At 27.8% G+C, this 14,556-nt stretch overlaps 1 protein-coding gene and 1 non-coding gene across 2 annotated transcripts; one reads left to right on the top strand and one right to left on the bottom strand.

The window, feature by feature from the left end:
* The first annotated feature begins 8,168 nt into the window (after nt 1–8,168).
* On the top strand, nt 8,169–11,108 carry LOC103841757 (transcription factor PAR2). The gene is made up of 2 exons (XM_033280167.1): nt 8,169–9,169; nt 10,494–11,108. The coding sequence occupies exon 2, from the start codon at nt 10,546–10,548 to the stop codon at nt 10,894–10,896; it is 351 nt and encodes a 116-aa protein (XP_033136058.1). The 5' UTR covers nt 8,169–9,169; nt 10,494–10,545; the 3' UTR covers nt 10,897–11,108.
* A 269-nt stretch (nt 11,109–11,377) lies between these two features.
* TRNAI-AAU lies at nt 11,378–11,451 on the bottom strand. Its single transcript has one exon. It is a non-coding gene; the product is annotated as a tRNA-Ile (tRNA).
* Nucleotides 11,452–14,556: the final 3,105 nt, after the last annotated feature.

Below are 14,556 nucleotides of genomic sequence, written 5' to 3'. Positions count from 1 at the left end.
ATATCTGTAGTGGCAAATCAATATTTTCTTGTAGTGCATGAAATCAGTAGAAGAGAGGAAAATATTAATTTACTTCAACACAGACCTTGGTACCCATGTCCTTGGGGTTTTAATCTCATGGTCTGAATTGGATTTTTTTCTTGTGGACAAATAACTTTGTAGCTATGTTTACTTACCTGGTGACAGATGGATGAGAATATGCGATGATTGCACATGCACATGATCATGGTGATCTTTCTGATGACATCACTTCACTTATGATGATGTTGGTGATATTCTCATGGCAGATCCGACGCATGTGGCTTGTGGCAGTGTGGAAACCCCATGTCACGAGCATCACTTTTGTTTTATTCCGGACTCCACTAAAACAGTATCCTCTAATCACGTAAAAACCAATGGTTTATATTATATCAAAGAAAATCATATTCAATGTTCTTGAATATGAAAAAATATTTCAACTATATAATTATGTACCTTTTGTAGACTTAGCTTTTGTTTTGTTATATGTAAAGCTAATGAGAAAAACAACATTTCACATCTGAAGAACGAATACATCCAAAAACTGAAGTAAAAAGTTTCGCTCTATAAAACAATATGTTGCATATACGGATATCCGCAGGCAGAATAGGATAATATCAAAATGTTTAGTGTAACATAAAGTTGGGAATAACCAAGCAGTGATAGAATGCGATAAGAGTAGAATTTCGAGTAAGGCGTAAACCCCTTAGTCTAGGATTCGATTTCTACCAAAAATTAAGTTGCTATTTACTTGGCTAAGTATAGACCCATTTTTTAGGTTTTATTAAAGAAAAATTCGAGATTGGACTATTTTGTCGGCATCGACTAGATTATTTAGATATTAATCCAGATACCTACAACTTTTTTTAAACCAAAAAATTGCGAAATGGAGGCAAAGAAAGAACCAACCAGAATAGAGGCAAAAGATGGTGCAAAAGGGACCCATGCCCATGTAACCATTGTCCCAAAGATAAAACCGTCAGTCTAGGTCTACCTGTTTGGCCCATATCTCTCAACCACATAAAGAGAGACGACAAGTAATTTGCAACTAATAAAACCATAACACATCACTTGTCTTTGTCCTCTTCGTCTTTGTTCTTTTTTAATTTCTCTATCTTTCTCCCACCAAAAAAACAATATCTCATGGGCGTAAACCACTAATTTCGCCTAAGGCGTAAACCACAAAATTCGCCTAATTTCGCATCTGTATACTACGCATATTAACTAACACCATTTACAAGAAAATGAACAATTATGAAATCCAGAAGAAAAAGAAAAGGTTACGCCTCAACAATGATCAACATCCCAAGTCAAATCTAAGAGCATGTTTAATGGACGATTCTTAGCGGAATATAAGAACTTGTCTCTTAACTTTTAACTAACAAAGCTAAGAACTGGTTCTTAAATAAAATATTTAAAAATCGATTCTTAACTTTTTTAGTTAAAAGTTAAGAGACGGGTTCTTATATTCCGCTAAAAACTTCATCCTAAGAATCCCCCGTTAAATATGTTCTAACATTGTGTATTTGTGTGCTATATAAACAACAAATATTTTTAAAATTATAGAATTGGGGGTAAGCCTCAGGTTTGGTAGATGGTGAGACCTATTCTGAAAATCTCAATCCCAATAAACCCTAAACCCCTCTCCATTCCATCATTGGAAACATCACAGACCTTCTCCTTTCCTTTTATAGTAGTATAGAGTTTTCATATTATAATCCCATCTTTTTTATAAAGAACTAGGGATTAACCCGGGCTACGCCCGGGATTTTTATTTTTTTCTAATTTAAGTTGTTAAATTATTTATATTTAGGTTATGATATATATTTTTATAAATATTAAGATGCATGTCATAATTAAAATTTATTTTTAAATTTTAACACGTTAAATTAACATATTTTTTTACTATTTAAATATTTTTTTTGTAATTTTGTTGGCTATCTAGTTATCATATTTAGTAAAACTATCTGTTGAGTCTTAGAATAAAAGTTTTAGATATTTAATTAAACTGCAGAGTATTTTCGGATCAACCACATGCTCAACAATCGATCGATCCGTAAAAAGATGGTCGATCTCCTTGGCCAGGTAAGTACAACTTTAGCAAAAATATCTTGGATTTTCAAATATTAAGTATATAACTATTATTTTGAATAATATTTTTTTGAATTGTATTTTTTGATTAAATTATTGTATTATAATGTTTATGTAAATATTTTTTGTGATGTTTGAATTTGTGTTGTTCGTATACTTAACCTAGATGATATTGATGTTTAACAATTTATTGTTTTCTAGAAAATAATGATATATCAAAATGTATCTAATACTTGTTAAATGATAGTATAATGTAAATTACATCAATTGTTTGAAAATAACCATTTGTTGTTTTTATTTTTATTTTTTAAATCAGAAATTATTTTTATTTAAAAAAATTATTCATATATAATATAATAGTTTAAGTTTGGAAGATTAATCTATATATATAAATTATGTATATTTAAAAAAAAAATTTAAGATATTATATATTGATTAACTGAATAAAAGCTGAATTTCTTATTTTGAAAATCAAATATTTATATTTTTGTCTTCATGTTATACTCACCAATCCATCATTGATATTTATAACTCAGTATGTTTTTTTAAAAAAACTTAGTTTTAAGTAATAAACGAATTTAATAAATTAAATTCATCACCTATAATGTTCTGTAAAATATATTTGAAAACTCTCTAAAATTATATTTTAAGCCTAATATTACTATTATTTAATTTAAGTTATTTAAAACATAATATATGCTAAGCCAACTTAAATTATATTTACAATAGGACCATCCTAAACCGGTTAATAAACCAAAAACAATACTAAACCAATATGAACCAATACATGATTCAGCGAGAAAGGAAGTGTTTCGGGATAAACGCTTGAATGGTTATTAACTGTAATGGTTTGATCATGAAAGAGTTAGTATGAATATTAACAATAAAATTATAGATTAGATTAATTTAAATTTGTAAGAATACCTTTGAGTCTATGAAAAGCAATTCAATTCCCATGAATAAGTTTGGTTTTTAGAAGTTGCGGGTTTTCCAACAATGAATCCACCTAACAAAAAGTTCGTTGTTATATAAAACCTCTTTCAAGGTCATTAAAGGTTTTTGGGACGGCAAGAGTCGATGGCAGAACCATTTTTTTGCTCGAATGCTTTGAAGTTTTTTTTGATAGTGTGAGGTTGATGTTGATGGAATAATGAGTTTTATAGGGACTTTCTTGATGTAAAACTATACTTTTTTATTTTTTTGTTTAATGTGGTATTTCCATTTTTATATAATTTACTACCATTTTAAGATAGATGTACATTTTAAGTTAGATGTTTAAATATTAATGTACTTTTTCCATTTTTTAAAATGTTTATTTCCATTTCTTATATTTTTTATTTACGTAATATCTATATTTTATATTTTAAAATAGATATTTAAATCTTAATGTACTTTTTCCATTTTTTTTTAATTGTGTATTTACTTATATTATATATTTTACATTTTAAGATAGATGTTTAATGCTTAATGAATTTTTTCATTTTAAAAAAAAAATTGTGTATTTACTTATTATTATATATATATAATTAATATATTATATATTTACATTATTTACTTATTGTTTATTTTCCTGTATATGTATTTTCATTTCTTGTACTTTTTATTTAATTAATATCTCTATTTTACATTTTAAGATAAATGTTTAAATCTTAATGTACGTTTTCCATATTTTTAAATTGTATATTTCCATTTGTTATACTTTCTATTTACGTAATATCTATATTTTAAATTTTAAGATATATTTTTAAATCTTAATGTAATTTTTCATTTTTTAAACTGGGTATTTACTTATATTATATATTTACTTATTACTTATTTTTATTTATATTGTGTATTTCTATTTCTTATACTTTATATTTACTAATAATTTTATATTTTAAAATAGATTTACAATTTAAGATAGATGTTTAAATACTAATGTACTTTTTCCATTTTTTAAATTGTGTATTTCCTTTTCTTATACTTTCTATTTGCGTAGTATCTATATTTTACATTTTAAGATAGATGTTTAAATCTTAATATACTTTTTCCATTGTTTTTAAGTTGTGTATTTCTTTTTCTTATACTTTTTATTTACTTAATATCTATATTTTACATTTTAAGATAGATGCTTAATATTTAATGTACTCTTTCCATTTTTTAAAAATTGTGCATTTACTTATTATTGTATATATAATTCATATATTTATATATTTATAATATTTACTTATTATTTATTTTTCTATATATTGAGTATATCTCTTTCTTATACTTTATATTTAGTTAATATCTATATTTTATATTTTAAGAAAGATGTTTAAATCTTAATGTATTTTTCTATTTTTAATGTAAAACGGCAATGTTTAATAGAAGAACTTGGACAAATAGTCAAATAGTTATATTTATGTTTTTTTTCTTCTTTTATAAAATGGTAATGTTACATTATGGAGATAAGCCGTTTTTTTAGTGAAAATGATAATCTTACATATATTTAATGTAGTTTTTCTATTTTTTCTTATGTTGTATGTTTACATATTATTGTTATTTTAAATGTAAAATGGTAATCTTACATATGTTTAATGTAGTATTTTCATTTTTTATGTTGTATTTTTACATATTATTTATTATTTTAGAAATTATATATAATGTTTTTTTTAAAAAAATAGTAATGTTACATTATGGAGATAAGCCGTCTTTTTTTTAGTGAAAAATAGTAATCTTACATATGTTTAATGTAGTTTATTTTTATTTTTTATGTTGTATGTTTACATATTATTTTTAAAAAAATAAAAATGTAAAATGTTAATCTTACATATGTTTAATGTAGTATTTTCATTTTTTATGTTGTATGTTTACATATATTTATTATTTTCAAAATTATATACAATGTTTTTTGTTTTTTTTTATAAAACGGTAATGTTACATTATGGAGATAAACCATCTTTTTTTTTTAAGTGAAAAATGATAATCTTACATATGTTTAATGTAGTTTTCTATTTTTATGCTGTATGTTTACATATTATTTATAATTTTTAAAAATTAGTAATATTAAAATGTAAAAACTATATTTTATGTCACGTGTCATCCTTCGGGATAAGTTATTTTTGCTGATGTGGACGCTCTATGGAGCCTCAAAAGATCCTTTTTATTAGTATAGATTACATTTTAAGATAGATGTTTAAATACTAATGTACTTTGTCCATTTTTTAAATTGTGTATTTCCTTTTCTTTTACTTTCTATTTGCGTAATATCTATATTTTACATTTTAAGATGGATGCTTAAATCTTAATATACTTTTTCCATTGTTTTTAAGTTGTGTATTTCTTTTTCTTATACTTTCTATTTACTTAATATCTATATTTTGCATTTTAAGATAGATGTTTAATATTTAATATACTCTTTCCATTTTTTATAAATTGTGCATTTACTTATTATTGTATATATAATTTGTATATTTATAATATTTACTTATTATTTATTTTTCTATATATTGAGTATTTCTCTTTCTTATACTTTATATTTAGTTAATTTATATATTTTATATTTTAAGATAGATGGTTAAATCTTAATGTATTTTTCCATTTTTAGTGTAAAGCGGCAATGTTTAATAGAAGAACTTGGACAAATAGTCAAATAGTTATATTTATGTTTTTTTTTTTTTTTTATATAATGGTAATGTTACATTATGGAGATAAGCCGTTTTTTTAGTGAAAATTGTAAGCTTACATATGTTTAATGTAGTTTTTCTATTTTTTTTTATGTTGTGTGTTTACATATTATTGTTATTTTTAAATGTAAAATGGTAATCTTACATATGTTTAATGTAGTATTTCGATTTTTTATGTTGTATGTTTACATATTATTTATTATTTTCGAAATTATATATAATGTTTTTTTAGAAAATAGTAATATTACATTATGGAGATAATCCGTTTTTTTAGTGAAAAATGGTAATCTTACATATGTTTAATTAATGTAGTTTTTTCCATTTTTTATGTTGTATGTTTACATATTATTATTTTTAAATAAAAATGTAAAATGGTAATCTTATATATGTTTAATGTGGTATTTCTATTTTTTTATGTTGTATGTTTACATATATTTATTATTTTTGAAATTATATATAATGTTTTTTGTTTTTTTTTATAAAACGGTAATGTTATATTATGGAGATAATCCGTCTTTTTTTTAAGTGAAAAATGGTAATCTTACATATGTTTAATGTAGTTTTTCTATTTTTTGTGTTGTATGTTTACATATTATTTATAATTTTCAAAAATTTGTAATATTAAAATGTAAAACTATATTTTATGCCACGTGTCATCTTTCGAGAGAAGTTTTTTTTGCTGATGTGGACGCTCTATGGAGCCTCAAAAGGTCCCTTTTATTAGTAGAGATTAATGCTCTAAAAAAGTTATATAACAAATTTTCAAATTTAAATGCTAAAGAAAATAATGAAAATAATACAAAGTCCAGTTCAGATTTAATAATTGAAGATTACACAAATTAGAGCTAATTATTTATCATGGTGAAGATCGGCAACAAATTAATCAGTAGTTAAAACAAGGAACATTATGAATTCGAGTGTGTTATATGCAAAGATTAATGCCGATATGAGGATGACGTTTATCCTTCTTATTTAATTTTGTATACTTTATTATATACGTAAAATTAATCTATAATACTCCCTTGATTAGAATTTCTTGAATAATTAACAAAGAGTTGACAAAAATGAGAAGGATTTTAAGGATTCCGAAAGGTAGGTTCCGTAAAAAGATGTAACGAGGCTTCCATACTAGAAAGAAGAAATCATGTGCAAGTAGTAGATCATCGTAGTACCACCACCACATAGCTTCACCCTCCGCGACTGTATATATCTATTTAATCTATTCATTTCCTCTTCTTAATTCTATGTATAGGCTGTGTGTGTAGGTTTTGGTGTGTGTGTGTGTGTGTGTGTGTGTGTGTAGAGAGAGAGAGAGGGAAAGCAAAGAGGAGGCACATGGAGATGATAGATAGATTTAGAAACTCATGTGACTACATGTGCTTTCCTTTTCTCTTTTCCCTTTTTACGGGGCTTTTGTGGGTCTCCCATCTCTCTCACGCTCTCCCATGCATCTGGCGCAGGTGATTCTCTCGCGCGTTTGGAATTAGCCCTTTGTTTCCTTTCTTACGATACTTAAGTAGTAATCATCACCATTAACTTGATTCAAGCCTCATTGACTTGAAATTTTAAAGGTTGTAATATGTTTACACTGTGGTCTGTGGGAATGAAAATAATGATTATAATTATGTGTAACCTAATAATATAAACTGGATTGGATACATGCTTATCTACAGAACTCAGGACACATCATCATCTCAACCCAATAAGTGAAAAATAAGATTAAAGGTGCATACATTATCTTCAATTTTCAAATACTTTTAATTTTTATAATGTTTGATGAACAAAACTTTAAAAAGAACAACAAGAGAACGGAATCTTTGATCCATAAAACTTATAAGCATAGTCTTTAAGAAATATCCTCTAGACATTATTTGAGAAGTGATTTACCATATGTCTTATTTACAATCACTTTCACAAAAAAAATATAATATGACTACCAAAATTGATGACATGGTTTATGGGTAAGTATGACATAAACAATTACATTTAATTTTGATTTGAATTTTTTTGGTTAATTTTATAGAATATAGTAATAACTCATACATTATATTTATTGTTGATTTATATTTTTGATAAAATTTTAGAATATGGTAATAACTCATGCATCATTACTAAAATAAATATATTCAAGTATGACATTACAATTTTCAAAATATTATTTAATTCAATTTCTTATAAATATAAAATTTATTAATAAAATTTTCAAAATTATAAAATTTTAATCGTAATATCATTAGTTTCTTTTACATATCTACAAATTTTATAAATACTGTTTAATTTTAATTTTGGTAATTATATAATTTTAATATCAATTTTTATTAATTTTATAGAAGTTGATTTAATATATTTAACAAAAATAAATAGGTAAAAATCTATCAAGACTATAATTTTAAATATATCAATATATTTTCTTAAATATAATTTAAATAAAAAGTTACTTTTATCTTAATTTTCTATTTAATTAAATAAAATTTATATTAAATATTGGTAAGAAAATAATAAAATCTATTCATAAAATTTTATTTTTAAATATAATTTAAATTAAAAAAATTATTATTGCAAATGCAGGAAAACACCTAGTCGCCCGTATATTCTTGTAAGTTTGCAAGTATAAAATACTAAGTTAGAAGAAATTTGTTTGACTGTCGGTATTGATTCATGATCATATATATGTAACAATGGTCAAGCTGGTTCTAGTTCAACAGTAAATTTCACTTTAAACTGTGGATTAATAGCATGTAATGCATTTGTCATTATGCGTTCATTAGTTAGTTTTTAATGGCATTTGTTTTTTTAGGTGGAATATTTATCAAATTCATCATTAATGTTTCCAAGAAAGAATACAAAAACCCACAAGTCAAAGTATGAATTAACTTTAACACATGTGGATAAGTACATCATTACTTAACTAAGCATGTTACTTACTGTTAATGACATTGATTTCCAATTTAAACTTTATATAAAAGAATAAATATCCAATCTATCTATCTGTCAGGACCTCAGGAAGATCCACTTGAGTTCAGTGACGTCTCCACTAAACCACTCAACAAAGCGCGTGACGATCATGATCCAAATCTCTCATAACCAGCAAAACAAAAAACACTCAATAATTCGAAAACACAAACAAAAATGGAAAATCACAACTGGACCCAGCTATGCATACCGGCGTTACCCAATTTCGGAACATAAAAGCCAAACCAAAACGTAACCGAACCAAACATAACATCTCAAAAGTCAAAACGTTCTAAACAAAATAAACCAATGTACTAAGTTCAACTTACACCCATCGGTTAGTAGTATATACTTATACCCATCAGTTACCTCAAATTATGACAAATTCGGGTAATATTGAACCGGTATCCGGTTTAGTCGGTCCAACTCCATTCTATCAATTCCATCACACATAAATATATACTAGAGCTTGACCCGCGCACCCGCGCAGGTGTTAGTTTTTTGATAAATGAATATTTATTTGTATAAGTGATAATATATATTTTAAAATTTACCCGTTTAATTTTTTTTTAATATGACATTTATAAACACAATAATTTTATAGTTTATATTGAGTAGTTTTATTTTATCATGTAAACCCTTAATTATATCATCCATTTATTTAGAATACGACCTGTAAAATCACACAAATGTATTTTTATTTTTTATGGATCAAAATTTTATGATTATATATAATAAAATTATTGTATAAACTGTTTTATGGATCAAAATTTTATGATTATGTATAATGAAATTGTTGTATCTAATCTATTAAAAGAGGAGTACAAAATTAGATTATCCCTTAGTTTTCCACTATATTTACAATGGTATGCCACTGAAGTTATTAATTAACCTATCTTTTAGGATTTTTGTCTTTTCTCTTCAATTAATGTATTTTCAAAATCAAATTCTAACTAAAAAATCATGGCAACAATAATTAATAAACCTAACTCTTAATATTTTTTGTCTTTTCCTTTTTTTTATTATACATATGTGTGTTTGAAAATAATTAATTCCATATATACATTTTGTAATTACATACATTATACGGTAATTATTTTACTAATTTCACATATACATAATAAATAATATACAACAATTTTATTATACATAATCATAAAATTTTGATCCATAAAACCAGTTTATACAACAATTTTATTATATATAATCATAAAATTTTGATCCATAAAAAATAAAAATATATTTGTGTGACTTTACATGTCATATTCTAAATAAATGCATGATATAACTAAGGGTTTACATGATAAAATAAAACTACTCAATATAAACTATAAAATTATTGTGTTTAGAAATGTCAAATTAAAAAAATAAATTTTAAAATATATATTATCACTTATACAAATAAATATTCATTTATAAACAAAACTAACACCTGCGCGGGTGCGCGGGTCAAGCTCTAGTACTATTTATTACGTATATGTGGAATTAGTAAAATAATTACCGTATAATGTATGTAATTATGAAATGTATATATGGAATTAATTATTTTCAAATACATATATGTATAATAAAAAGGAAAAGACAAAAAATATTAAAAGTTAGGTTTATTAATTATTATTGCCATGATTTTTTAGTTAGAATTTGATTTTGGAAATACATTAATTGAAGAGAAAAGACAAAAATCCTAAAAGATAGGTTAATTAATAACTTCAGTGGCATGCCATTGTAAATATAGTAGAAAACTAAGGGATAATCTAATTTTGTACTCTTATTTTAATAGATTAGATACATCTCTTTACCCCATTTCTTCCAACACAACCTCTCTCACCCTCCGTCAATGGAGAAAACCGTAGCTACTTCCCACACCAAACGCTCCTCTCCGTCACCTTCCACCACCGTGACCGCACGCTCCGGCGGTTTCACTCGCAGAATAAGACAGAGATTGTCAAATGCAACGACGAGTGTAAGCGAGAGTGACGTAGAAGATGATGATGAAGAAGGAGTCGAGGAGAAGATTGAGACTCTTCAGACAATAGTTCCCGGAGGAACGGCGCTCGAAGTCGACGAGCTGTTTGAAGAGACGGCGAGTTACATTTTGGCTCTGCAGTGTCAGATCAAAGCCATTAAAGTTCTCACTGCGTTTCTTGAGCGTTGTGACCAGAATGATGATATGAAGTTTGGAGGTTGAAGATTAACACAAACAATATGGAGTTCTCCCAAATCATTAAAAGAAAAAAAAATTCTCATTTATTTATTTATTTTATTTCACTTTAATTTTTATTTTTATTTTTGATTGTGACTCACTGGTTCCTAGCTCGAGTTCATAATTTTATCTGATGTTTTTTTATATATTTCGAATATTGAGGAAAACCGAGAAAATCTATACATTTTCTTTCAAAATTCGGAAATTAAATAAATATATATATACATATTAGTAGATTTTATAAAATTTAAAATTTGGTTCTTTTATTGATAAATATTACAATATATATGTCCAATAATATATGGGAGTGGACTGATTATAATAAAATTGGGTCCAGTGGAGCTTACCACTATTGGGCCATAGAAGCATCACTAAGACCATGTTGCCAAGTGCTTTGCTTCAAATTGAAGAGATAGGCGTGTATCAAATCGATTAAGGCTGATTATGGTGGACCAAAAAAGTAATGTGGCCTATACAGGTTTCGAACCTGTGACCTTCGCGTTATTAGCACGACGCTCTAACCAACTGAGCTAATAGGCCATTGTGATCTTAAACGTATAGAAAGTATATTAGTCGTAGATAAAAGAAAATAACGTTGTTCAAAACTGGACCTGGAATAAATAACTGGCCCATTATTTTAAAATTGAGCCGTTACAAGAAAACGCGTGATTAGCACTATAAATATGGGATACAGCTAGCAAATTAACAACCCTTTGATTTCTTGTACAAATTTATTTCTCTCGATCGACATCAATGATCCTCCTCCGTAAATTTGTAATCCTCTAAGATGGCGACTTGAATTTGTGGATCGGTGTTGTTTTCTTTTGTTTTGTTTTGTTTTGTTTTTTAATTCCCCAGAGAGATGCACGGGCAAACACTCAATTAATAGTGTTGTGTCAGATTCTTTCTTTGGGTACATATGAAATTGTATTTCATCATAGCCCCTAGCATACTTATATGATTGGATCGGTGTTGGACTTGTATGGTTGTGCATGGCTTGTAATGCTAGGGGATGATGAAATATAAGACCCACGGCTTAAACTAAAGTCTTTAGACAAAAGACTGGTCCGATTTAGGAAGAGACAAGAACGATGGATATGGTTTTGGTTGGTTGGAAGGAACCTTGTACCCACGGCTTAAATAGAAGTCTTTAGACATAAGACAATGTGTTGGATTTTGATTCATTGAGACATAAGTTGTACCCACGGCTCTTAGTGATGAACTCTTTAGACAAAAGACAATAAGTTAACTGTGTACCCACGGCTTTAGTGAGGTCTTAAGACAAAGACAAGATTGTTGGATTTTGATTCATTGAAACATAAATTGTACCCACGGCTTGAGTGAAGTCTTAGGACAAAGACTGTTGGATTTTGATTTCTTGAAAGACATCCTTCCTGCCAACTTAGATGAAAGTCTTTGGACAAAGACTGGATCTAATTTTGATGGTTAGTTGGAAGGATAACTATACCAACGGCTTAAGTTAAAGTCCCTGGATAAACAGTACACACAACTTATAATCTTGTCTTAATACAAGACTATGCATCCGATTTTTGACTCAAGTTGAAAACTAAACTGTACCCAACGGCTTACATGAAGTCTGTAGACAAGACTTTTGAGTCAAATTTTGATTCATATTGAAAAGGATATTGTACCCACGGCTTAAATGAAGTCTTTAGAACAAAGACCGAGAGATACAAAAAAAAAACAATTTTGGTATTATATGGAGGATAAGACACCGATCTGTTATCACCCACGGCTTAAACAAAGATATGTATTTGGACAGATGTCATGATCTGTTGGAAGTAGAACATGACATGTGGCTTAAAAATTTGTCTCCAGACGACAGAGGCTAAGATATACAAAAGCCAGTTTGTTATGACACCCACGGCTTAAACAAAGTCAGGTCTTAGGACAAAGACTGATCTGTTAAAAGTAAAACAAAACATGCGGTTGGAGATTCGAAAACAATCCTTTACCCACCGCTTGACTGAGGTATTTGGACAAAGACAATAATCTGCTTTCGGTGAAGAAAAACAGAACCTTTGGATTAGACTTTTTAGTCTTTAATCAGAGGCTAAAATTCACACTCTACCCACGGCTTGACTGAAGACAATGAGTAACTCAACTGTGTACCCACGGCTTGAAAAGGATATTGTACCCACGGCTTACATGAAGTCTTAGACAAAGAATGCGATACAAAAACCATTTTTTTTATAACACCCACCCACGGCTTAATCTATCTTCAAACAGACAGAGGCTAAGACACCACTTTCTATGACCCACAGCTTAAACAGTCAGGTGTTTCGACAAAGGCCATGATCTGTTGGAACATGACATGTGGCTTAAAACTTAAGTCTCTAGACATAGGCTAAGAGATACAAAAACCACTTTGTTATAACACACACAGAGCTGAAAGTGTCTTCAGATAGAGCTAAGAGATACCACAATTTGTTATAATAACCCACGGCTTAAACAGAGTTAGATCTTTGGACGAAGGCCATGATATGTTGGAAGTAAAACAGAATATGTCTTTAGACAGAGGCTAAGATTGTAAACAGATCCTTTACGTACCCACGGCTTAAATGAGGCCCTCTGACAAAAACGATGAACTGTTTTTTTGGTTAGTTGGACATAAAACAATACATGCGGCTTAAAAACAGAACATGCGGCTTAAATGAGAGGTATTTGGACAAAGACAATGATCTGCTTTCGGTTATTTGGAAGAAAAACAGAACCTTCGGCTTTAACTTAAGTCTTTAAACAGAGGATAAGATTCAGAAACAAATACTTTGTGCTGGAGAAAGACAATGATCTAATTTCAACTGTAACAGATCTCTGTTACATTCACAGGTATGTGGTTTCCTAAACATCTTTCTGTAATTAACTACATTGAATATTCATTTAAGTTATAGACCAAGTAAAGACTAACTTTGTTTGAAAGCTTCTCAGGTTTGCAGGTAGGTACTCCGAGGAGGTTTTCTCAGGTTAAACTTCAGTGTGGTTCCCAACAACTCTGTCATCCTTAGGCATGTATCATATTGCATCATACATCACCATGCATATTGCATCATACATCATCATGCATCTTGCATCATACATCAACCATGTGATTGTTATGTTGGATTATATAAATTGGTATAAAGGACCTGAGTTTTAGACCTTGTGTCTTATAGTATTGAAAAATTAGTCTACCTCATTGATTGAAAATGTATATGCTTTGTTATTAGCGTCTATTTCTTTGTTTTCTTACAGAGTTGATGGACTCTCTAATCTATTAACTTTGTCAAAATCATACATCATTTTTCATCATGCACGTTGCATACTTGGCCTACCAAGTGATTGATATGTTTAGACTATATAACTTGTATATTTTAAACATTGTTCTTACAATGTTTAAAAATGCATTCCTCTAGGCCTCTGATTAGATGAAAATCTCAATGTTTTTAGTATTCACGTCTCACTGCTAACCTATTGACTTTGGTGTTTGGTATTATCTCTCTGGGTTAGTGTATTATTACACCCTCTATTGAATGAGAATCTCTCTGTTCTTGGTATTAGCATCTCGAGCTAATGTACTAATTATAATATATAGTATAAACCCGCTATTTATTGAATATCTCTTTGTCAAAATTAGGCACGAAAGCC

This window comes from Brassica rapa, chromosome A09 (genome assembly GCF_000309985.2).
Source record: "Brassica rapa cultivar Chiifu-401-42 chromosome A09, CAAS_Brap_v3.01, whole genome shotgun sequence".
NCBI lineage: Eukaryota > Viridiplantae > Streptophyta > Magnoliopsida > Brassicales > Brassicaceae > Brassica > Brassica rapa.
The sequence above is the reverse complement of the archived record's forward strand: the minus strand, read 5'-3'. Positions and strand labels throughout refer to the sequence as shown.